This window comes from Mesoplodon bidens, assembly GCF_964165515.1.
Source record: "Mesoplodon bidens genome assembly, contig: HAP1_SCAFFOLD_390, whole genome shotgun sequence".
Taxonomy (NCBI): Eukaryota; Metazoa; Chordata; class Mammalia; order Artiodactyla; family Ziphiidae; genus Mesoplodon; species Mesoplodon bidens.
In genome coordinates this window covers 420,258-442,527 of record NW_027671366.1, presented here as the reverse complement: position 1 = coordinate 442,527, position 22,270 = coordinate 420,258, and the positions used below count along the sequence as shown (strand labels likewise).

The following is a 22,270-nucleotide window of genomic DNA, read 5'->3' as shown; positions in this document are numbered from 1 at the left end:
AGAGACCTACACTGCTTCCTCATTAGAAAAAATAAAATAAAAATTCCTGTCTATCCATTTCAAATTACACTCAGGGATGCTTATAATATAGAATTTGAAAGTTGAATACATGCTAGTTGTCAAGTAGTCAGCCCCGTTGATTACTCATGCATTCCCTCCTAAGTATGTTGTTCTTAGAATTCAGAGGGGTCCTTTAATCACACCCCCCATCTTGACCACTCACATCTCCAGATTTTCCTACTTCACGGCATATTGGTGTTTAACTTATTAAACAAATATTTGTTGAACAATTACTATGCATGCTAAGCAATGGGGATCAAAGATGAATGAATATTCATTTGTCTTTAAGGAGACACAGTCTACTGGAGAGAGGCAGAACTGTGAACAGATGACTGCATAAAGAGGCAAAGTCAAGTCTTATTTATTCAGAGGAAGAAGTCCCCGTGATCAAGCAACAAGTAAAATCATTTCATTGTGCAAGACATGGATTTGTGATTGAAAATGCACAAGCATATTTATCTTATTATCCATCATAGATGATCACCTATTATAATCAGTGAGATTTCTTAATGGCACAGCATCTAGAGGAGGACGTCATGCATGAACCTGTCATATTCAGAAAGTAAGGAAGTGGCACAGTGGGAACAATTCAGGAAAGTAAATAAACATGACAGTAGATTTAAAATCTACTTTAACTGTTCTTACTATTATTAATCTATTTGGGCAAGTAGTAGTTTTCATTGATGTTAGCATTTTTTCATCCACGACTTGAAATCAGACATTAAATATTAATATTATAAAAAATGTTACTAATTGAATTCATTCACAAATTTATAAAAAGAGATCAGCACCAGAGACCTATTTATTGGAAACAAAGTAGGTAGAACAATTAAACTCACTTATAGTTCCTTCTCAACCAAAGTGGACAGAAGTTTTATATGTAGAGGTCAATCCTGGGCCAGAGGCTATTTAGTATTTTCATCAAGTCTAGGATGATAGAAACGCATGTGGATTTAGTAATTTACAGTTCTCTTTAGTTGATAAGACTGATGAATACTTTGTCAAGATCAAAATTCAACATGACCATAATATGACCTTGACAAATTGGAGAAGTGGTTTAAAACAATGCAATTTAATAAGTCTAAGGGTCAGATATGGGCTTTAAAGGGATTGGGAAGGAAATGGAATTTATAATAATGTAGGTGATACCATGCCAGTGAGAATGCATTTGTGTGTGTAATATAATATGTAACAAATAATATTGAGTATGACTTGAGTCAAGAATATAGCAATAGCTTTTTTTTTTCTCTCTCTCACCATGGCATAGTGCTTACTCACTCACAAATATTTCTAACACATTTCATCAAAATTTCATCATTTAATCCTGTATCCCTGCTGATAAAATTAAAAGTAATTCTAAGATATATAAATGAAGAGAAGGGTATAAAGGTACAAATAAGTGGGTGAATATTATGAAATTACTTTGTATTGTGCTTTACAAATACGATTTATGCATTTATCTTGTTACTAACACATTCGTTCATTCATTCATTCATCAATCATTACATATTTATAGAACTTCTACTATGTCCCAGGCACTGCATTAGGTGCTGGTAATACAAGGTGTGGAAAAGCAAGCATTGTCCATATTTCTTAGAGCCTGCAGTCTAAAGAATAATTACTAATTGTAGTAAATATAGACAGGGTACTATGAGCCATGGAACAGGGAGCCTTTCTCACCTGGAAGGATGAGGAAAGGCATCCCTTGTGAAATGTCTTCTTAACTGATGTATGACGTAGGTAGCCTAAGGGGACAAGGGAGTAAAGGAGTAAGTATTTCTTGCAAAGGGGAAAGCAAGTATTAAGAATTTGAGCTTCAAAAAAGGAATGCTTCACGTTGATATTACAGTCTCAACAAATACAATTAAATTTCTGGTTGTTAATACATTGCATAAAAGTGGAGGAGTGGATTTCTGCCAAACTTAGGGCATGTAGTTAGGATTAGAAATGTGCTCTGTGATATCAGTGACTTTAACATTGCAGTGAGACTGGGAGAAAAAAACGTACAAAGAGGCTATCCTCTGGACCCAATGGCACTGATGTACATCAAGGCTTTTGCTGAAGTAGAAAACCTGCTATTGATATTGAGATGCTCTTGAATGAAACAATGACTTCAAATAAGAGCTCCAAACTGAAACTCAGAAAGACCACCAATCTGACATGACTTAAATTTGAACTGCTTCTCAGATAGGCGATTTATACTTTGGGGTAAATGGAAACTGGGCTTGGTTTCACTAATGATATCAATGACATTTTGCTATTAAATTTGGTTTAATATTTTCATTTTACAAATCCCTAACTTCAAAAACTCTCTAAGGGAAAGTAAGGGGAAAAGGATAGGACTAACTTGTTTAGTTACATTACCTTGAGTTTTAAATTTAAATTGAGCTGCGCTATCTCCACCAATGCTTGACTAGAAGCCTGCACAGTGAGTAGTTGTAATGGAGGAGATTGGCTCATTTTAATGGCCACATCTGATGGATCTCAAAGAAATTCAGGTAAAACAACTCTCTGCATAGTTCATAGTCAATTATTTATACTTACAGAAAAATGCCAAAGCCTAGAAAACTTTAAATGGTGGATAATCAGCAACATTCACATTTTTCCTTGAGGTTTTCAGGCTTGTACAAACACATTTAGGCTTTGAAAGACACGTTTTGGAACTTTACTGGAGGTATTCTAAGAAATATCTTCATGTTAAAACAATCTCCAAATATTTTAGGAATAACTAGTATCTCTCCGTAAGTAATTCATGCCTTAATTAATTATTATCATTGTTAGAAATTAATACTGAAGTATTTCAGAAAAAGATGACATATTAAGAATGTGACACTGCTTCCATGTCGTATAAGAGCATGAGGATATCTCTTATGAAACTTACTGCATTTTGCTACAACATTTTTGTCTATCTTCTCTTCCAGATTACAAGCTTCTTAAAAACTAGACTGTGCACAGATCTAACTTTCTGGCCTACATGTGCAGCACTGGAGACTACTATGGAAATATTAATTCAAAGGATATTTTAGAAAACATTATAGACAGAACTCTACCATAAAAGAGCATATATAAATATAGCATATTTTCTGATGTTATTGAATCATCTTAAGTATTGGTTAATGCAAATTTCAATCTCTAAGGCACTTCTACAACATACCTGAAAAATGATCGTCATCTTGTACTTGAGTGTCCTCACTGAGAAAGAAATTGCAACTCAAAATAAGTTTATTTCATTTTTAGGAAGCTCTAATTGTTAGAAAACTCACTCTTAAAATAAGTTAAAATCTCTATTCCTCAACTTCTATGCATTTTCTTGGTTTTTAAATTAGGGGCAACTTGATCTATTTTTGATTTTACAGCTCTAACATAGCTAAAGCTGGCGTTCAGGTCCTTTGCCCACTTACCTACTCTTCATAATTATTTTTATTAAAAGAAATATATTGTGGTATAATATAAAAATATACTAACTTGAATGTACACTTTAATGAATTTTGACAAATGTAAATATTTTGTAACTCTGTTTCCATCAAGGTAGACAATTTTCCTATTACCCCCCTTTGCAGTTTTCCCTTTCCTCTTTGCAGTCACTCTCTACTCCATCTTTGATACAGGCAACTGCTGATATGTTTTCTGTCACCATAGATTCATTTTTCCTTTTCTAGAAAGTCATATAAACAGAAACATAAAGTACATACTCTTGTGTGTCTAGCTTTTTTCTCAGCATAGCGTTTCTGAGATTCATCCTTGTTGCATTCCTCATAATTCTATCCTTCTACTGCTGTATGATATGACATTGTATGGATATACCACAACTGGTTCACCCATATAAATCTTGTTGGAGATTTTCTGATGATGGCCATTCTGACCGGTGTGAGGTGATACCTCAATGTAGTTTTTGTTTGTTTGTTTGTTTTTGCGGTATGTGGGCCTCTCACTGTTGTGGGCTCTCCTGTTGCGGAGCACAGGCTCCGGACACGCAGGCTCAGCGGCCATGGCTCACGGGCCCAGCCGCTCCACGGCATGTGGGATCCTCCCGGAACGGGGCACGAACCTGCGTCCCCTGCATCGGCAGGTGGACTCTCAACCACCGCGCCACCAGGGAAGCCCCTCAATGTAGTTTTGATTTGCATTTCTCTAATGATTAGTGATGTTGAGCATCCTTTCATGTGTTTGTTGGCAGTCTGTATATCTTCTTTGGAGAAATGTCTATTTAGGTCTTTTGTCCATTTTTAGATTGGGTTGTTTGTTTCTTTGATATTGAGCTGCATGAGCTGCTTCTAAATTTGGGAGATAAACCCTTTGTCAGTTGCTTCATTTGCAAATATTTTCTCCCATTCTGAGGGTTGTCTTTTCGTCTTGTTTATGGTTTCCTTTGCTGTGCAAAAGCTTTTAAGTTTCATTAGATCCCATTTGTTTATTTTTGTTTTCATTTCCATTTCTCTAGGAGGTGGGTCCAAAAGGATCTTTCTGTGATTTATGTCATAGAGTGTTCTGCCTATGTTTTCCTCTAGGAGTTTGATAGTGTCTGGCTTTACATTTAGGACTTTAATCCATTTAGAGTTTATTTTTGTGTATGGTGTCAGGGAGTGTTCTAATTTCATACTTTTACATGTACCTGTCCAGTTTTCCCAGCACCACTTATTGAAGAGGCTGTCTTTTCTCCACTGTATATTCTTGCCTCCTTTATCAAAGATAAGGTGACCATATGTGTGTGGGGTTATCTCTGGGCTTTCTATCCTGTTCCATTGATCTATATTTCTGTTTTTGTGCCAGTACCATATAAATGCTGGAGAGGGTGTGGAGAAAAGGGAACCCTATTGCACTGTTGGTGGGAATGTAAATTGATACAGCCACCATGGAGAACTGTATGGAGGTTCCTTGAAAAACTAAAAATAGAACTACCATACGACCCCACAATCCCAGTACTGGGCCTATACCCTGAGAAAACCATAATTCAAAAAGAGTCCTGTACCAAAATGTTCACTGCAGCTCTATTTACAATAGCCAGGACATGGAAGCAACATAAGTGTCCATCATCGGATGAATGGATAAAGAAGATTTGGCACATATATACAATGGAATATTACTCAGCCATAAAGAGAAACGAAATTGATGTATTTGTAGTGAGGTGGATGGACCTAGAGTCTGTCATACAGAGTGAAGTAAGTCAGAAAGAGAAAAACAAATACCATATGCTAACACATATATATGGAATCTAAGAAGAAAAAAAAAAGGTCATGAAGAACCTAGGGGTAAGACGGGAATAAAGACACAGACCTACTAGAGAATGGACTTGAGGATATGGGGAGGGGGAAGGGGAAGCTGCGACAAACTGAGAGAGTGGCATGGACATATATACACTACCAAACGTAAAATAGATAGCTAGTGGGAAGCAGCCGCATAGCACAGGGAAATCAGCTCGGTGCTTTGTGACCACCTAGAGGGGTGGGATAGGGAGGGTGGGAGGGAGGGAGATGCAAGAGGGAAGAGATATGGGAAGATATGTATATGTATAACTGATTCACTTTGTTATAAAGCAGAAACTAACACACCACTGTAAAGCAATTATACTCCAATAAAGATGTTTAAAAAAAAATCTTGGATATTTTGGTCATATCCAGTTTTACCTATTATGAATAATGGTGTTACACATTTTTGTGAACAAATTTGTGTGACATAAGACTTCATATCTCTTGGATAAGTATGAACTATTAGGTAATTGCTTGGTCATATGTAAATGTATATTTAACTTTAAAGCTTTCATGCTACAAGCCCATTAACAATGTATTCATGTTTCTCTAGGTCCACACCAAAACTTGACATTAACAGTTTTTTTAATTTTAGACATTATAGTGGTATGTAGTGGTATCTCATTATAATTATAATTTATACGTCTTTGATGGAGCAATCTCTAAATATATATAAATTATATATACTTAATATATATGTTGTATACAATATATGTAAATATTTTAATTAATTTTTATTGGAGTATAGTTGATTTACAATGTTGTGTTAGTTTCTGCTGTACAGCAAAGTGAGTCTGTTATACATATACATATATCCACTCTTTTTTAGTTTCTGTTCCCATATAGGTCATTACAGAGTACTGAATAGAGTTCCCTGTGCTATACAGTAGGTTCTTATTAGTTATCTATTTTATATGTAATAGTGTGTATACATATAAAAAATATAATTAGGCACTTAAAAATAAAAGGAAGACATGCAAATAGCCAATAGGCATATATTCATAGATACATATACTTTACATTTATATATATAACATATCCATAAATATATTTTTGCCATTTTCTCCCATTGGATTGTCTTTTTATTTTTGAAGTGTAAAAATTCTTTAATCTGTATATAAGTTCTTTGCCAGATATTGATATTGCAAACATTTTCCAAGTTTGATCTTTCCTGTTGATTTTCTTAATTTTGATTTTTATTCAGCAGAAATTTCCCTTTCCTCTGTGGTTGTCACTGCCTTGTCAGGGTTGGGTTCTGACCCCTAGTCGTTGGAGTAGAGGCCGTCAGATCTGTTTCTTAGCTGTGTTTCTGATCTGCGGTGTGAGGTCGGGAGGACTGGAGCACTCCCACTGGGATAGAAGCCATTGAGTATTCCTCCTCTGGAGGTGTTCACCTGTGGGTATGCTCTGTTTTGTCTCCTTTCGCCCATTGTGTGGGCTTACAAAGTACACGGCTGTTGGTACTGCTCTCAGTCCCACCTTAACCATGGTTATGCCGGCAACTGGCCCTGGTGACTCAGGCATCATTTTCACCAGGCCACTGGCTCAGATCCACTGAGGTCAGGTCCCAGGACTGCAGTAGTTATGTACCTGGACCCACTATGTGAGATATGGAGGCAGCTCAGACTCTGGCCTGGCCAAACCCCAGCATGTATGTGCCCACAAAACCCACAGCTGCTAAAGCCAGACCTGTCTCAGCTGCAGGAGCACTTGTCCATTGGGATGTTCCCAAGTGCTGAATTTAGGAAGCCATCAGAGGAAGTGTAATGCCATGATTTGCACAGCCATGAGGAGAGATTTCAGCTCTTCTTCCTTAGTTGCATGTTCCCTGGAACTCAGCTGTGGTTTCAGCCCCATCTCTGCATGTGGGCCACCCACTGGCGTCTGCTCCCAAGGGTGCTGGAGCACACGAGCTTGTCAGGCAGGAGGATGTAGAAGCGGCAATCAGGGCAGGCAGGCTGCCCAGGTGAGAGGGTGCTGGGTGGCTATGGGATGTACGAGCCTGTCAGGCAGGAGGGAGTCAAGGTGGCAAGCTGGGCAAATGGGCCACCCAAGCAGGAGAGTGCTGAGGTGATGATGGCTGGGGGCATGTGAGCCACTCTGGCAGGAGCCCTTCCTAGTGCCTGTGGAGGCAGGGGCCGGTGTGTGAGGAGAGAGGCTGCAATGGGGGCCCCGCCCTTTGTGCATCACTCAGCAGTGGCACTTTGCTTCTATGCTGGTCTGGGCTTCCTCCAGGAGCATTCCTTGTTGTGGAGCTCCTCACTCCTATCCCCTTGAGCTGTCTCCTCACAGCCAACATCATTCCCCTTCCTGGGTCTGCTCTTCAAACCCCACATTCCAACACTCAGCCCCCGTGTGCACCAGTGGTCACCAGTGGCTGGGGCATGCAGAGCTGTGGCCAGACCATCTGTGTAGGCCTCACTCTCTCCTGCCTGCCACAGACTGGCTGCTGCACTGTTCTCTGAGCCACCAAATTTCTCCTTCTGCCCCAGCTTCTCTCCCCGCTGCTTCCCCAGATGCGGGAACCTCTTCTCACCTTCAGCTCCGCTCCCCCGCCCAGGGTCACAGGTCACGTCCCACTTCATCTGCTCTTCCTTTTCCCTTCTTCTTTCTTTCGTCCTACCTGGTTACGTGGGGATCTTTCTTGTCCTTTCAGGTGCCTGAGGTCCTCTGCTAGTGTTTATCAGGCGCTCTGGGAGAACTGTTCCATTGTAGATGTTTTCTTGATGCATTTGTGGGGAGATATGAACTCCACATCTTCCTACTCCTCCGTCTTCTTGACTGACTAATCAGCAGTTTGAGTTTTAAAAGGCCACTTTTCCCCCTTCTTTAACCTTGGTTTCAGGTTCTACCTAATTTAGCTAATTAGGCTCAGTCTCAGGTCATTGTGGTCTGTATTTACATTTCTGATTTGTACCGATTTGCAAGACAAAGACAGTTGCTTTTAATTCCCCAAAGAACTGGCCTGTCACCTAAATAATATTGAAAGACTGATTTGCCCAACTACGTTTTCTTTAATTTGCTTTTCTGTATCAGTGAGAAGATTTCCAACTAGACTGAAATTTCAGAATTCTATAGTCTAGAACTTTATGGTTTAATTTATCATACCTTCAAAACTTGCATAAGGCATTCAACAAAGACCCTCTTTCTGAGTGCACAGATTAGACCCAGAGTAAAGTCTCCATTCTTTATTTTTATTATCCCTTAAATATCAGCTGTCAGTTTTTACTTTATATTGTATAGGCTCAGGTAATCCCACTGGTTTCCTTTAGTATGTTTAATTAATATTTCCTTCATATGCCGTCTTATAATATCAAGCAGGGGAAGAATTCGCCAGTGAAACATGTCTATCCCACACAATATAATTAGGCAAAAGAGAGGTAATTATCTTATACAATGCCCATTTAAACATACCAATTTTTATAAAGACTCTGGGGTCCCCAGAGAGTGGTTGAGCCAAGGGACTCAGGCACTTTTGTCAATCTTTTAACTTGATTAATTGGTCTAACTTTTGCCCCAAGTAATTGTTGGTCAGGTATCTCAGTGTAATTTTACGTGTATAAAATTTATATGTAATAAAATATACGTATTTTAAACTGGGGTAAATAGGGCAGACTTGTTTGGGTCTGGCCCTTTAATGTTGATGACAAGTAGGAGATCCCTTTGGCCCATCCAATCTTAGGTAGTATTGTATCCAATCTTTGATTTATCTCATTAATGTCTGTTTTATTTATCCCACTTTAAAATAACCATCTAAAGATTTCTTATTCATTTAGAAGTCCCTTTAAAATTTTCACCTTGTTGGGAAAAAGTTTTTAGACTTTTCCTTCAGTTTTTTTCCCTGTTACTTAACCTAATTAACAATAATTATTCTAATGTTTTTATTAGCATCTGTAAGACCCATTTAGGGGAAGCAGAGACCACAAATAAGGTTTCCCAAACCAATTTTTTGGGTTTGTTTGAAACTAAAGGAGTTTTTAGGTTAACCATTATATGTCTAATTTCCCACATTTCCCCCCCATAGGAGCCAATGAAACAGCTGTTTATAATGAGAGCTCTCTAAAAATTTACCAATTTAGAAGTTTCTCCAATTTGAAGGATCCATGATCTGCCCATAAATGAGGTATACCTTAATAGTGACTCAAACCAATAAGACGCAAGAGGCTTCCCCACAAAAGAGTGTAAAGGATGCTGTCTAAATAAGATCCAGAAAGTTTACTCCCAAAAGTAGTTTAAGAAAGTAATGGTCTTTGTTGTACAGGCTGACACAATGAAGGTTAAGATGGCAAAAAGCCCCTGAGAGTCGTACAGTCAGACAAAAGACTGCTCAGAATCCCAGTCTATTTGACTGGCTGCCAAATGTACACCATATAAGTACTTTTGGATGGTAGTGACCAAGTTCTCAAAACACACACACACACACACACACTCTGAAGAATATCAGAACACTTACATTTCAAAGACACAGGAAGAGAAATGCAAGTTTCCCCTAGAAAGCCTTTTGTTTTTTTGAAGTCAGAATTCTGAAAAGATGTTTTTATCAAGCCAGCTTTTTCTAACTTAACTGCATATGCAATAAAAGAGTCCTATCTTAGTCATTTTTAGGGCAAGATTTTCTTTAAGTCCCAAGTAAGTAAGCACTTGTAAATGTAAATTTTGTATGTACATAAACCTGGCCAGGATATCCGTTGGAGGCTGGAAATCTGTTGTTCCTTTTTCTTTTGTATTGAAAGCTAAGTTCCCCATTCTGAGTTCAATTTGTGAAGATCACTTTTATTTTGACAAACTCTATTAAAGTAGCCAATTCAAGGAAGACAGGTTAGTCTTCCACCTAATTACCCAGTCCAACTTTTACTCAGTGTCTTTCACCTGAGCAAAGTCTCCCCAGTCTTTCAACTGAGGATAAACCACACAGTGTCTAAACTGAGCAAGATCTTCCCAGTGTCTTTTAAGTGAGGCTAACCCACTTGAGCAAAAGTCTTCCCAGTGTTTTTCTACTGAGGATAAGCTCTCAGTGTTTAAACTGAGTAAAAATCTTCCCAGTGTCTTTCACTGAGGGTGACCCAGGTACTTCTTCTTGAAACCAAGTTTCAAGGATAACCTACTACTCAAGAGAAGAGTTTAACACCACTGAATAAAACTTAGGATCATCAACCAAAACTGGAGATCCAAGAACCAGGAGATACTCACCCAAATTTGTCTGGACACTCTGAGAAAGCGGACAGGCCCAAGAAGCCTCTGCTGGCGCCAGGACTCTGGATCCTCATAGAGTTCAGGCAAAGAAGAAAAGTCTGCTCTGGGCCCCTTCATTGGTTGCCAAGACTGCTGACTGAAAAATATGCACAACCCAAAAGGAGAATTATGTTTTATTTGGCAGATTTTCTGAGGACTTAAGCCCAGAACACAGCCTGTCAGATCACTCTGAGGAACTGCTCAGAAGACCTAAGGGAGGAGTCAACCAAAACCAGGTAGTCAGAACATCAAAAGATTACTATTAATTAAAGAAAACTAGACATCTCAAGTTAAGGACTGTAGCACTTTTCTATGTATGAGAAGATGAAAGAATCTGGGCTCCGTGAAATCATTCCTTTGAGATGCACCTTAACTCTAGAATCAGTACCCTGTTTTTCTCCATCCCGAATCCCCTCAAGGTGCTCAGTTGAGGGTTCCTGCTTTGACGTCTGACTTGATGACTGCAACATCCTTTGTCTACGGATATGGCAGGGAATATTTTTCATCCACGGGTAAGAAATTGAGGAGAAAATTAACATAATTCAAGATATAAAACCATTACAATATTAAAAATTCCCAAATGTCAAACAAACATAAGTACCCTTGACCTGTAAAATGGAAGATGCCAAAGAAGGGGAAAAAAGAAACACTAAAGAAAATGTAGAAAATAAAGCATAAAATAAGATGGCAGAAATCAATAACAGTAGAACAATAATTAAATAAATCAAGGTAAATGTTATCGTAAGATTTTTAAATTTCAAAAAAAACCCCCATCAAACAAAACATATTGAAAATACAGTCATAGAGAAAATTTAGAGAGCAAATATGAATGCAAAGAAGACCTGTTAGGTAGTTAGTGAGACGTTAGCAGCAAGGAGGTGACAGTGGTGAGAAAGACAAGAAGAAATTGAGTCACACGCAGCCACCTGGGGACCCTCCCTTGACTCCACCCAGAACGGGAGAAACTATGGTCGGGTGGTGGGCAGCTTATCCTGATAAAGAGAGGCACAGTAACACCAGGGGACTTCTCCAGGCTGTGCATGCCCAGACCAGACAGGCGCATAACCTATAGTAAATCCAAACTCATTATACCATAATTACAATAAATTACATGTGGTTTTGCCCCTCACCCCACCCAGTAGGAATCTCTTGGAGATTCAAGGATGAGAGCATGTGCAGCAGAAAGCTTGTTACATAGCTCAGGACTGTCAATCAAATAATGATCCTTGTCACTCACCCCCACCTCTCTGCAAAATGCTCCTTAAAAGCACTCGTAAGCCTTTCTAGGAATGCTGCTTTCAATTTGCAGAAACAGTACACCCACCCCCCCCCCCACACCCTGAGAGTGTACCTTTGCTTCGATATACTTTGCTTTGGGCCTGCTTCACTTCGCTGAAATAGCCTGTTCTCAGAAACAGCCTGCTCTTTCTCTCTCCTCTCTCTCCCTCTCTGAGAGTGTACCTATGCTTAAATAAACTTTGCTTTGTGCTTAAGCTTAACATGGTAGTTTGCGATCCTTTGCTTACTATCATGGAACCAAGATAGCTGGTCCAGGCCTTCCACTGACCTCCTCGGTTGAAGCTATTTTGTTACAAAGCATGTCCACATGGTGACAGACCTAAGTCTAAATTTTGATAAAAGGTTGAATTAAGGTGAGAATATCATATGGGAGGAAAAGACTGTAGGAAAAATAGTAGATGTAGGAGATATGTTTGTGAAAGTGCACATTCATGGCAATATAGCCAAATAAACTCACATGCTCACGTTCCCACTAAAACTGTATAAAATTATGACCAAGAAGCAGAGAATACACATTATTGTAAAGCCCTCATGGGGCATTAAGACATATTTACCATGTGAATCCTTCAGTGAATCTTGTGTTACTGCTAAGGGATAGAAAGTGGTGTCATAAGGGAATTTTGTGTAAGACTCAAAGCTCCCTTTCTATATGGTTCAGGCTGGACTTGAAGCTTCAGGGGCCTGGGAGGATGGGGCAGGAAAGGCAAGGCACACTCAGAAAAGAGAATACATACATAACACACTAGGAATATCTGAAGAGGCTGCTCAAGACCTGGCTCAGCCCCAAGGGTTTGACTCCTAGTCCTACTCTTCACCCTACAGCCCGTTAGGGTCAGGACCTTGGCTCCCCTAACCCATTCCTAGCTTCCGGGTATAGAATGAGTGCACGTCTGAATGTTAATGTTCTCTCAAAATTTACATGTTGAAATCCTACCTCTTAAAGATAGGAGGCGGGGCCATGCAAAAGTGCTTATGAGCTTTCATGAATGGGATTAGTGCCTTATAAAAGAGACTCCAGAGATATCTCTAGCCTCCTCCCATCATATGAGGATACAGAGAGAAGGCTCCAGCTGTGAACCAGGAAGAGAGCTCTCACTACGAGGTGGCCATACTGGTGACTTGATCTTGGGCTTCCCAGCCTCCAGAACTGTAATAATAAATGTCTGTTGTTTTTAATCTACCCAGTCTATGGTATATTGTTATAGCAGCCTCAATGGATTAAGACCACATATTTCAAAATTTATCTGGAGAGTGGGGACTGTCTTATCGTTGCAAACTAAGAAGTTGGGTTGAGACAACATATGAAAGATTTTTTTTTAAGTAGAAAATTATGGATTATTGGATTTGAAAGTACTAGATTGGTTAAGGAAAATGAGTACGTGTGTGTGTGCGTGTTTGCAGTGTGTCCCAAAAGTTTTTGTGCAGTTTAAAGATTTACTAACTCCAGAATTATAAACACTATAAACTTACAAAAACATCATTTGAAGGTTTAACTGTTACCAGATGCAAGTCTGTGTGCCTGATGCACAGTGAGGCTAAATACTGAAACATCAGAATTTGGAGCAGAGAAAGGTTTACACAGTGCCATGCAAGAAGACACGTGGCTCATGCCCAGGAAAAACCCCAAACTTCCTGAAGGCTTTCAGCAAAGCCTTTTTAAAGGCAAGGTGAGGGAGGGGCATGGCTAATTGTTGCAAATATCTTGGTGTTGGATCCTTTGTTCTAGCAGCTGGCCAGATGGGTCAGATCCTGGTCAGGTCACGTGTTCCTGTAAACCTCCAACAAAACAATTATTATTCTCTGTTCTGCAACTTTTTATCTCCATGAATGGGCTCTTAAAAGTCAGAGCCTTAGCAATAGGCTATCCTGTATATTTCAGGCTATAGGCAACATTGTTTTCCAAAAAGTGCAGAGCCAGCCTGGGTCACAGGGATGGACAGAGTTAGCTCCGGCAACAAAGCATAAAGATTAAAGTAAAAAAGATCTAATGTGGAGTCAGATTTGTTCTTCCCTATTACATAACTATTTATCATTCTTTCATACTTATGAATTTTGAAAAATAAATTATTTTAATTTTTGTGTGTAGTTCCCTCTGATAGAAAATGAGGCAAAACATACACTATTCAAAATTCACAAAACTAAATAAGTGTAAAAGAAATTCAAGTTCTATCCCTGGGTTTACACAAGACACAAACATGATGTGGGAAAGTTGGAGCTGAGGACAAAGGAAATCCTGAGTAAAAATGTCTGTGAAACAGCCAGTCTTCCAGGGTCAGCTTAAGATGTTCAAGAGTTATCAAATTGGTGGGCCTCAAGTAAAGGTCTCTAATGGATGAAGGAACCAGGTTCCAGATGCAATGAACAGAAAATTGGCTAAGGTCTCTCTGACAGGATGAGAGTAGTTGGAAGGAGGGATCTGGAAGCCCCAGGAGGGTGCAGGTGTCTGTGGGTCTGGATGGGAAGGCGGGGCAGTGATTCAGCCTGTTTCTCTTATTGCCCCTCCCCCACACTCAGGAGCCCTTTGTGACAAGGCCACAGCTCTGTGATGCAGGCCTGGGGTTCTGCCATCAAGTGAACTCCCAGTGCTCTGTTGCCTGAGGGCAGCAATGCAATTCAGAAGATGGAGAATCTCTTTTCTTCGAAAAACATTGTTGCTATCTGGCTGAGATGCAGCCCAACTTCCTGGGTGATTAATATCATCCTTGGGTTCCTGTGTGGACTGGTGCTCTTCCTAATGTTACTCCCCTGCTTCCAGAGTAATCCATTCTTAGCACCACCTAGGAAACATAGAAACATCAGGAAGGTAAGAAACCTTTGGCTTAATCCCAGCAGAGATTATCTCTTTTTTTCTTATTCTTGTTTCCACTTTTCTAAACCACCTAGAGAGACTCCTGAGATGGGAACTCTCAGAAAAGTATAGAACATCATCCTTCTAGGGAAAAGCCAGGCCAGAGAGGGGTTAGAGTGGGCATGAGGATTTCTAGCCTAAGATCGTAGACCAGGAGTTCAGGTATGGTAGAGGGCTCCAGGGCAAGTCCCAAATGCAGTGACTAATAATGGTCAAGGACTGGATTACTAAGAGTTCAATCTCTGCAGGAAGGCTGACCCCTGAGCCCTGGTTCACCAGCCACCTACCCACAGCGGGTGTCACAAGTGAGACCTTCCTCTGTGTTGGGGCTGAGCCCCTGAGAGCCTGAGAGAAGAGGCTGGAGTGGAGGTCTGGCCTTGGGAAGCAGAATCCTATCTGACAAAGCTCACGTGGACATTTAGGTCTGAGAATGTGTGTGTTTCTTGATCAGAGGAACAGTGACAGAAGAAATCTATGGTGATTAAAACTTAAAAAATCCTTCTTGGGCTTCCCTGGTGGTGCAGTGGTTGAGAGTCCCCCTGCCAATGCAGGGGACGCGGGTTCGTGCCCCGGTCCGGGAAGATTCCACGTGCCACGGAGCGGCTGGGTCTGTGAGCCATGGCCGTTGGGCCTATGCGTCCGGAGCCTGTGCTCCGCAACGGGAGAGGCCACAGCAGTGAGAGGCCCGCGTACCGCAAAAAAAAAAAAAAACCTTTGCACGCTTCAAAGAAGAAAAACTGAAAATATTGTTATCCACTTTAAAAATAAGTAAAAGGGGAAGAAAACCCACAGAGTTTTAGTTAAATGTAGAAAGTCATGTTGTTCATGAACACAGCTTGCCTAGATAGAGGACAGTGAGAGTTGGGTGTTCGCCCCTCATTTTTTCTTCTCTCTCAGCATCAAGTAGAGCTGAAGGGGAGGAGCAGGAGTAGGAAGAAAAGTGGATCTTTGAAAGGTAAGCCTTTGCCATTCAGCCCTGCGCGCCCCCGAGAGTTAGCTTCCATCTCTCCTAACCCTGAGGGCCCAGCTTCACGGTCTCTGAGGATGCCAGTGGCAGAGCTTATTCCTCAGGAAACAGAGCCTGAGCCTAATTAACGTGGAAGCACTTTGCAAAGGACAAACCCTTTTCAAGTGAGACTTACCATCACTGTCAGGGACATGTGGCCTTGGACACTGATACTTGGGCTCCAGAGTCTAATCCTCCAAAGATTTCCCTTAAAGGGCCATTGCACTCAGCCTCCTGAAAGACTCTTAGGCCTCTGCCTTCACCACCATGACCCAGTCTCCTGATTTCCAGCTTGCAGAGATTGCCTGGAAGAACTGGAGGGGACTCACAACCTGGTTTCACTTCTGCAAAGGTAAAGAATCTTTCCCCTTCTCTCCTGGGTCGTCCTTCCTCCCAGAGCCTATAATGTGACCCCAGCCCTGGGAGGGGGAGCCATGGGAGGGCGTGGCTAAGGCCCTAGAGTGAGGGAGAGCAGGAGCTTTATGAAGTCAGTGTGGGGGCAGAGGAGGGTTCTTGGGCTGCAGGTGCCCACCCCTGCCTGTCCTGTCCAGCCATCCTGGCCCCATCTGCTCTCCTACAGCTGCCTGGGGAGGCTTCCTGGCAAGGACAACTTTCATCAGCTCTCATGTCAAGACCCTCCTGGTGAGGCGTGCAAAGCAGTGCCTGCTGGAGCCTGTGGAAGACACTGCTTGAAGGGTCGGGAACCCTGCATGAACACCTCCTGTAGGGTTTCCTTCCTTGATCCAGACACTCGAGAGGTGCTGGGAGCACATATTATACGGTTTGGGGTAAAGCACAGGTGGACCCTACCCCTCAAGGTCCTCAAGGCCATAAATGTCTTTAAGTTGAAAAAGTTCCAACCCTCCACCGTTCTGCAGTTTGCCTCTTCCCCTGCAGCTACCTGTGTGTCTGGGTCCCACTCAACAGTCCAGTTTGCTGAGTTCCTGGAGAAACCTCCTCAGGCTCATTCAGGAGAGAAGGTGAGAACAGAAGAGTCAGTTCCTACCCTGAAGAGGCCTCTCCTTGTCCCCTCAACTGTGTGTAAGGAAATCCAGAGTGCCCTGGGAGCGATTCCATCTGGTGACTGCCATGGGCCCTCAAAGGCTTCTCTGACTGGACAGGAGGGCAGGCCACCTTCTCAGTCCCTCACACTCAGCCTTGTGGGCAGAACCTGGAAGAGTGAGACTGTGGAATGGGTCAAGAGGGACAGCCTAGAGCCAGGTCCAAGTTCAGCAATGGTCAGGAATGAGCCAAGAGAGGAGAGTGGTGGTCAGGCCTCAGGAGACCCCTGCCATAGGGTAACAGTGATGGAGGTGAACTTAGGATCCCAGTCTTTGAGAGGTGAAGAGGCCAGGGAGGCTGTGGAGGCCAAGGAGTCTCCTGCTCTTCAACCACAGTCTCGTGTTATCTTGGAAACCAAAGTGTTGACAAAATCCCAAACCACAAATGTACATATGAGGAGTTTAGAGGTGCCAGGGGCCAGTAAAAGTTTCCTACTACCTAGAATGTCTGTTTTCCAACATCCAGGTGAGCCATGCCTTAACATGGAGGTTGCTAGTGAGTTTAACTCCAAAGTAAAGGTACAGTCAGACAACCAGCTTCAGGACTTTCCCAAACACAGGTTCCCTGCTGCAGACAACTTGGCTTCTCAGGTGCCTCAGTGCCATCCCCAGAGAGTCCCCACCAGAGACAGGTTAGCTTCCCAGGAGCCAAGTGGCCTTATGGAAGCCCAAAGGAGCAACCTAGGGCAGCAGGAGCCCAAAACTTCAAAACTCCAAGACTCACGGAAGAGCCAGAGCAAGATGATTGCCCCTACTTACAAAAGAGAGGACTGTAGGGGGCATAAACCAGGAGAGCATGAAGAAAGGTTTAAAGAATTAGGGACCTCTCAAGCTGGAAGTATGCGCCACCCTGCCCAGGTCAGGGGAATAACGGACTCTATTGGGAGCAGATGTCTCCAGCGCATGCCAGAGAAGAAACATAGCCCTCCAGAAAGCCTCTTCAGAAAAAGGATGAGGCTATTTTTAAAGTGGATTTTCCCCAAGAAAAAAGTCAATGGTCGAGATGCTCTGCAAAAAAAAAAGCCCATATCAGCCACTGCCCGGAGTCACGGATCAGTCAAAAGCAGATCAATCTTGAAGAGTGAGACTGCTGAGGGTCAGGCACGCATGGCAGCTGTTGGACAGATCCTAGAAGAAAAAAGAGCAATTCACCATGGACTTCATGCCACAAAGTTAAATGAACACAAACTGGAATTCCAAGTCCCAGTATGTGGGTGTTTCTGCTACCATAGGCTTACCTCCTACCCAGAGCAAGGGAGAATGATGGGTTATACAGCCTGTAGTCATAAAGCCACCTCCAAGGGCCAGAGTTGTTCTATGAGGGAAAGGAAAGTCAGACACCAACATAGTTTGAAAAGTGTAAGGTTCGAAGATGAGCAGCTGGGCCTAAGGTGCCTCCCATCCTTGCCCCCCAAGAAGGGTTTGTTTCCAGTTAGTACCTGCCAGTATGGGCCAAGGATTCCAGGTGCCCCAGCCCGCCATCAACACTGTCCAAGGCATTGTCATCTTTGGGGAGGTGTCTTGCCTGGTCGACAGTAAAATCCTTCTTTAGTCTTCCCTTTAGTAGGAAAACATGTCTCCAAGTAAAAATTCAGTCCATGTAGAGAAAATGATTTTCTCATTAGCACATCCAAGATATTTAGTGTTCCCCAATACATGTATATATATATATTTTTTTTTTTTTCCTAATAAAAGCATAGTGTAATGGCTGCTGTCTGTGCTGTGCACTTTGTCTTCTAGAAGGGATGGGCATGGAGGGAGGTGGACAGTAGCATCACAAGCTTGCTCCTTGTCTCGTGTCCCTTCATTGCACCTTATAATACTGTCATTACACAAACCAAAATTACTCTAACAATGAGACGGGAAAAACCTATGAAACCCACACCCAAGGATCTGGTTCAACCAATCTTTCTCCTTCTTCTATGCTACTTTGAACTTTATGCAACTGTAGTGGATAGGTTTACACGATAGGGCTGGAGATTCCAATTCAGTCTCCAGGAAGTGTCAGAGCCAAGTGGATGGAAGTTTGGGGGGAATAGAGTATGGGCTCTGAGTTCAGAAACAGGAGAAAGCTTGCCCCTGGATCTCTTGGTAGGGAATATACAACATCTGCTCTTAAGAGTTCCTTCTCTCTCTGATGAAGGCTGGGATTGAGATATGCCCTATGAACCCCTTTTAGCTTAGCCATAATAAAATGTACAGCATCACCCTCCCCCACCTCTGTTTTTCCTATACTTTAGAGCAGCAGCAAGGATGGCATTTCCAGCTCTGTGTGTGTAGGTGAGGGGAGTATCAGGGAGGCTGCTGAGGGCTGTGTTGAGTCCAGTCCCATATAAATGAATGGCTATGTTCATGGGTCACCTACCTTCCACTCTATGTTAACCCCAGAGAAGGAGTTTTGGATGAATGGAATAGGGGTGTGACTGTGGGTAGTAACTACCTGATGGTCAAACACTGTGAATTTAGGGTGGGATGTAGGTGTAGAAAAATCACTGGATCCAAGGAAGGAGGCAAAGTGGTACCAGATTCCCATAAATGTGCAGTTCTGAAAGAGCAGCCCCCTGACATACAACCACCATCTAAAGGCCTAAAGGGGAGGAAAAGTTAAGGGTCCAGTAGCTCATCATGGCCCCACCCCAGGGTCTCTACCCTATTCCAACTCTAAGATCACAGACCTAGAGAAACCACCTTTAGGTCAAAACAGAAAGTCAAACTTATAGAAGTAAAGCAAATCAGGGAAGGTTAATCTCTTAATACTATATTTAATAAGCTTACACATCATCTCCTCTTGACTTTTAGAAAGGATAACTTAACAATAGGTGTAAAAGCCAGGACTAGGGAACTTGGGATGTGACTCCTAGTCTGGTGACCTTCACATAAACACATGGCCCAAGGACTGCTCCAGGGGAGAGGTGGGGACTGGCTTGTGATTGTGTAGTAAGCCTTGCCTGTCTCCCAGTCCTTGATCACCCCAGAGCCTGGCAGGTGAAGAAGCAATCAGACAGGATTTGTGGTGGTGTGGAGGTGACCTGTGCAAAGTGGATGGGGCCGGGTGCAATCCAGGAGTGTTCCACTGATCTGCTTCTGGCACAGCTTTTCTTGTCTCCTGACCCCCATCCATATGGAAAAGCAGGGAGATGAGGAAGAATTTCTCTAGAGTGATTTGGTGCTTTCTGCCATGTGCAGGGCGCATGGTGGACACAGCTCCAGGTGGTGTCTTTCTCAGTGTGGAGATTTCTGTTCCAGCTGATGCCCCTGATCCAGATGACAACAGAAATGGACCCCATCCCCCATCCCTGTCAGGCCCCTCAACACGTGGAAATGCTGTGACCTGGGGTGGAGGGGGCAGAGTGAGCACAGGACTGCTCACACCCCTGGTTTCTCCCTGGAGCCAGGCCCTACCTCTGGGCCCCAATTCCCAAGGCAGCCTCCAGAATGGGCACAGCAGTGAGAGTGGAGCCAGGACTTGTGGGAGAGGTCGGTACCCAGAGGAAAGAGTTGACAGGGCTGGGACCTGAGCCTGGCTGCTGCTGGGTCCTCTCAGGGGCACCCAGAAGTGAGTTCTGGGAATATGGGGAAGCTGGACTTGGACCTCTCGGCTCCTGCTGGGAGAGTGCCACAGACAGGTGATGCTGATGGAACAGCAAGAAAACAGAAAGAAGCAAGTCCCTTTGCCCTTCTCTTGCTGCTCCATCTTCCATAAGGTACAGTAAGACAAGAAATTGAGAGACCAAAAGAAAAAAAGAAATGGAGAGACCCAGAGACAATACACAAAGACTTCACAGACACACCTCTCAAGAGAGACTTCTCACGCAAACACCTTTCTCAGAGATCACATACTGAGACCTCACACAGGGACCTCATGTTGCTTCACAGACCCTCAGACAGAAACCTAGCACAGATTTAACAGATTTCCCAGAGATACCTTCCAAAGGGACCTCATACAGAGACTTCACACAGAGATCTCACCCAGAGACAACACACAGAGACTTGGCACAAAGACCTCACAGAGACCTCACGTCTATTCTGCAGTATTCATTGACAAGTTTTTCTTAGTGAATATGAAACCACTTAGCAAACTGGCAGCATGATAAATATATCATCAGTTGTGCCCCTCTGAGATCCACCAGACACTCACCGTCAGCATTACTCTAAATGGGGAAATGTTTGAGAAGTTTTGTTCTTTTGTAATGTCACTGCCTCTGAACAAAAGAATTATACATTCCAAATGTAGATTTGCAAATTTCATTGTTAGGTGTTCATTAGCTTGAAAATCACAAATTACTTTTTTAAATTTCTATTTATTTTAGAAGAATGAAGAAAATAATGTTTATTTCTTAGAAATGCATGTAGTACTCTATTTTTTTATTTTTAAAAATTTTTATTGGAGTATAGTTGATTTACAAATTTGTGTTAGTTTCAGGTGTACAGCAAAGTGAGCCAGTTATACATATACATATGTCCACTTTTTTTAAAGATTCTTTTCCCATATAGGCCATTACAGAGTATTGAGTAGAGTTCCCTGTGCTATACAGTAGGTTATTATTATCTATTTTATATATAGTAGTGTGTATATGTCAATCCCAATCTCCCAATTTATCCTTCCCCCCTTATCTCCTGGTAACCATAAGTTTTCATTTGTACCCTTTTTTTTAGGAGAATCACAAATTTTAAGCACAACTAAAACACTGTCAGTCTCCAGTGAGGGAAAATATTTGTCCAGTTTTAGTTATCATCCAGTCAAATGGTATCTGGCACGTTTTTTAATTTATTGAGGACAAAACTTAAACTTGAGATGGCTTACTTGTTTCCTTTGGAAACATAAGAAAAACCTGCAACAAAGGTACTCTAGGAATGAAATAAACCAAGAAAGAAGCATCCGGACTCACATTCACTTCCCAGAGGGCTGTGTAACTAGCACATTATTTTGCACATAATAGCTTGCATCAGGTTTGTGGGGTTTGCTTTATTTTTTAACAGGCCAATAATCATGTGAGGATTTTTCACAAGTCAAATTTCTGGTTTTAAATTTTACATTCTGGCAAAATTATGCTTCTGAATATTATTTTATTTCTTAAAATGTGGTAATGCCCTAAAATGATATTACACAATCATAACGTTCAGCTAACATACTTAAAAAGATGGGCTATTAAGGCTTCATTCTTAAATAATTCTATGAAATGCACATTTTCTAAGACATGCAGTTAGGATCCATTTTATATTCATTATAGGGTTAACACATTGCTTTAAAAATTTTTGAAGGATTATAAAATATATGACTTAGCCTATGCTTGACATTATACATGTTACCTCATAAAATTACTGAGGGAAGGATACCTGAATATCTGAATTGAAGGTAGTCTACATTTAATCTACATTTGGCTTATAACAATGAATAATGAAAGACTTTCATTTATTATATATCTCACACTTTCCAAAGGGTACACTTCTAAAAGACTACTGATTTCTCACTGCTAATAAGCAACCTATTGTCCTTGCCTTGGTAAAATCTATTTTA

General features: G+C 41.8%; 1 protein-coding gene and 1 long non-coding RNA gene across 4 annotated transcripts in view; one reads left to right on the top strand and one right to left on the bottom strand.

Moving 5' to 3' along the window:
- Positions 1 to 8,291: 8,291 nt before the first annotated feature.
- The window catches only part of LOC308611487, a 31,617-nt gene continuing 17,638 nt past the window's right edge, over positions 8,292 to 22,270 (bottom strand). The window contains exon 3 of the long non-coding RNA XR_014014916.1: positions 8,292 to 10,635. This is a non-coding gene — a long non-coding RNA (uncharacterized lncRNA). The remainder of the gene's footprint in view (positions 10,636 to 22,270) is intronic.
- On the top strand, positions 13,373 to 18,291 carry LOC308611486 (spermatogenesis-associated protein 31A6-like; the record flags this gene model as incomplete). Of its 3 annotated transcripts, XM_081260239.1 has the most annotated exons (4): positions 13,373 to 14,640; positions 15,583 to 15,640; positions 15,983 to 16,043; positions 16,589 to 16,674. In XM_081260239.1, exons 1-4 carry the CDS (start codon positions 14,458 to 14,460, stop codon positions 16,629 to 16,631), a joined length of 345 nt encoding a protein of 114 aa, XP_081116365.1. In that variant the 5' UTR covers positions 13,373 to 14,457. The 3 variants fall into 3 exon arrangements, 2 of the variants coding, with proteins under 2 accessions (XP_081116365.1, XP_081116364.1); XR_014014915.1 differs by lacking the exons at positions 13,373 to 14,640; positions 16,589 to 16,674 and adding an exon at positions 16,272 to 16,439 and having other exon boundaries at positions 14,647 to 15,640; positions 15,907 to 16,043; XM_081260238.1 differs by lacking the exons at positions 13,373 to 14,640; positions 15,583 to 15,640 and having other exon boundaries at positions 15,929 to 16,043; positions 16,589 to 18,291.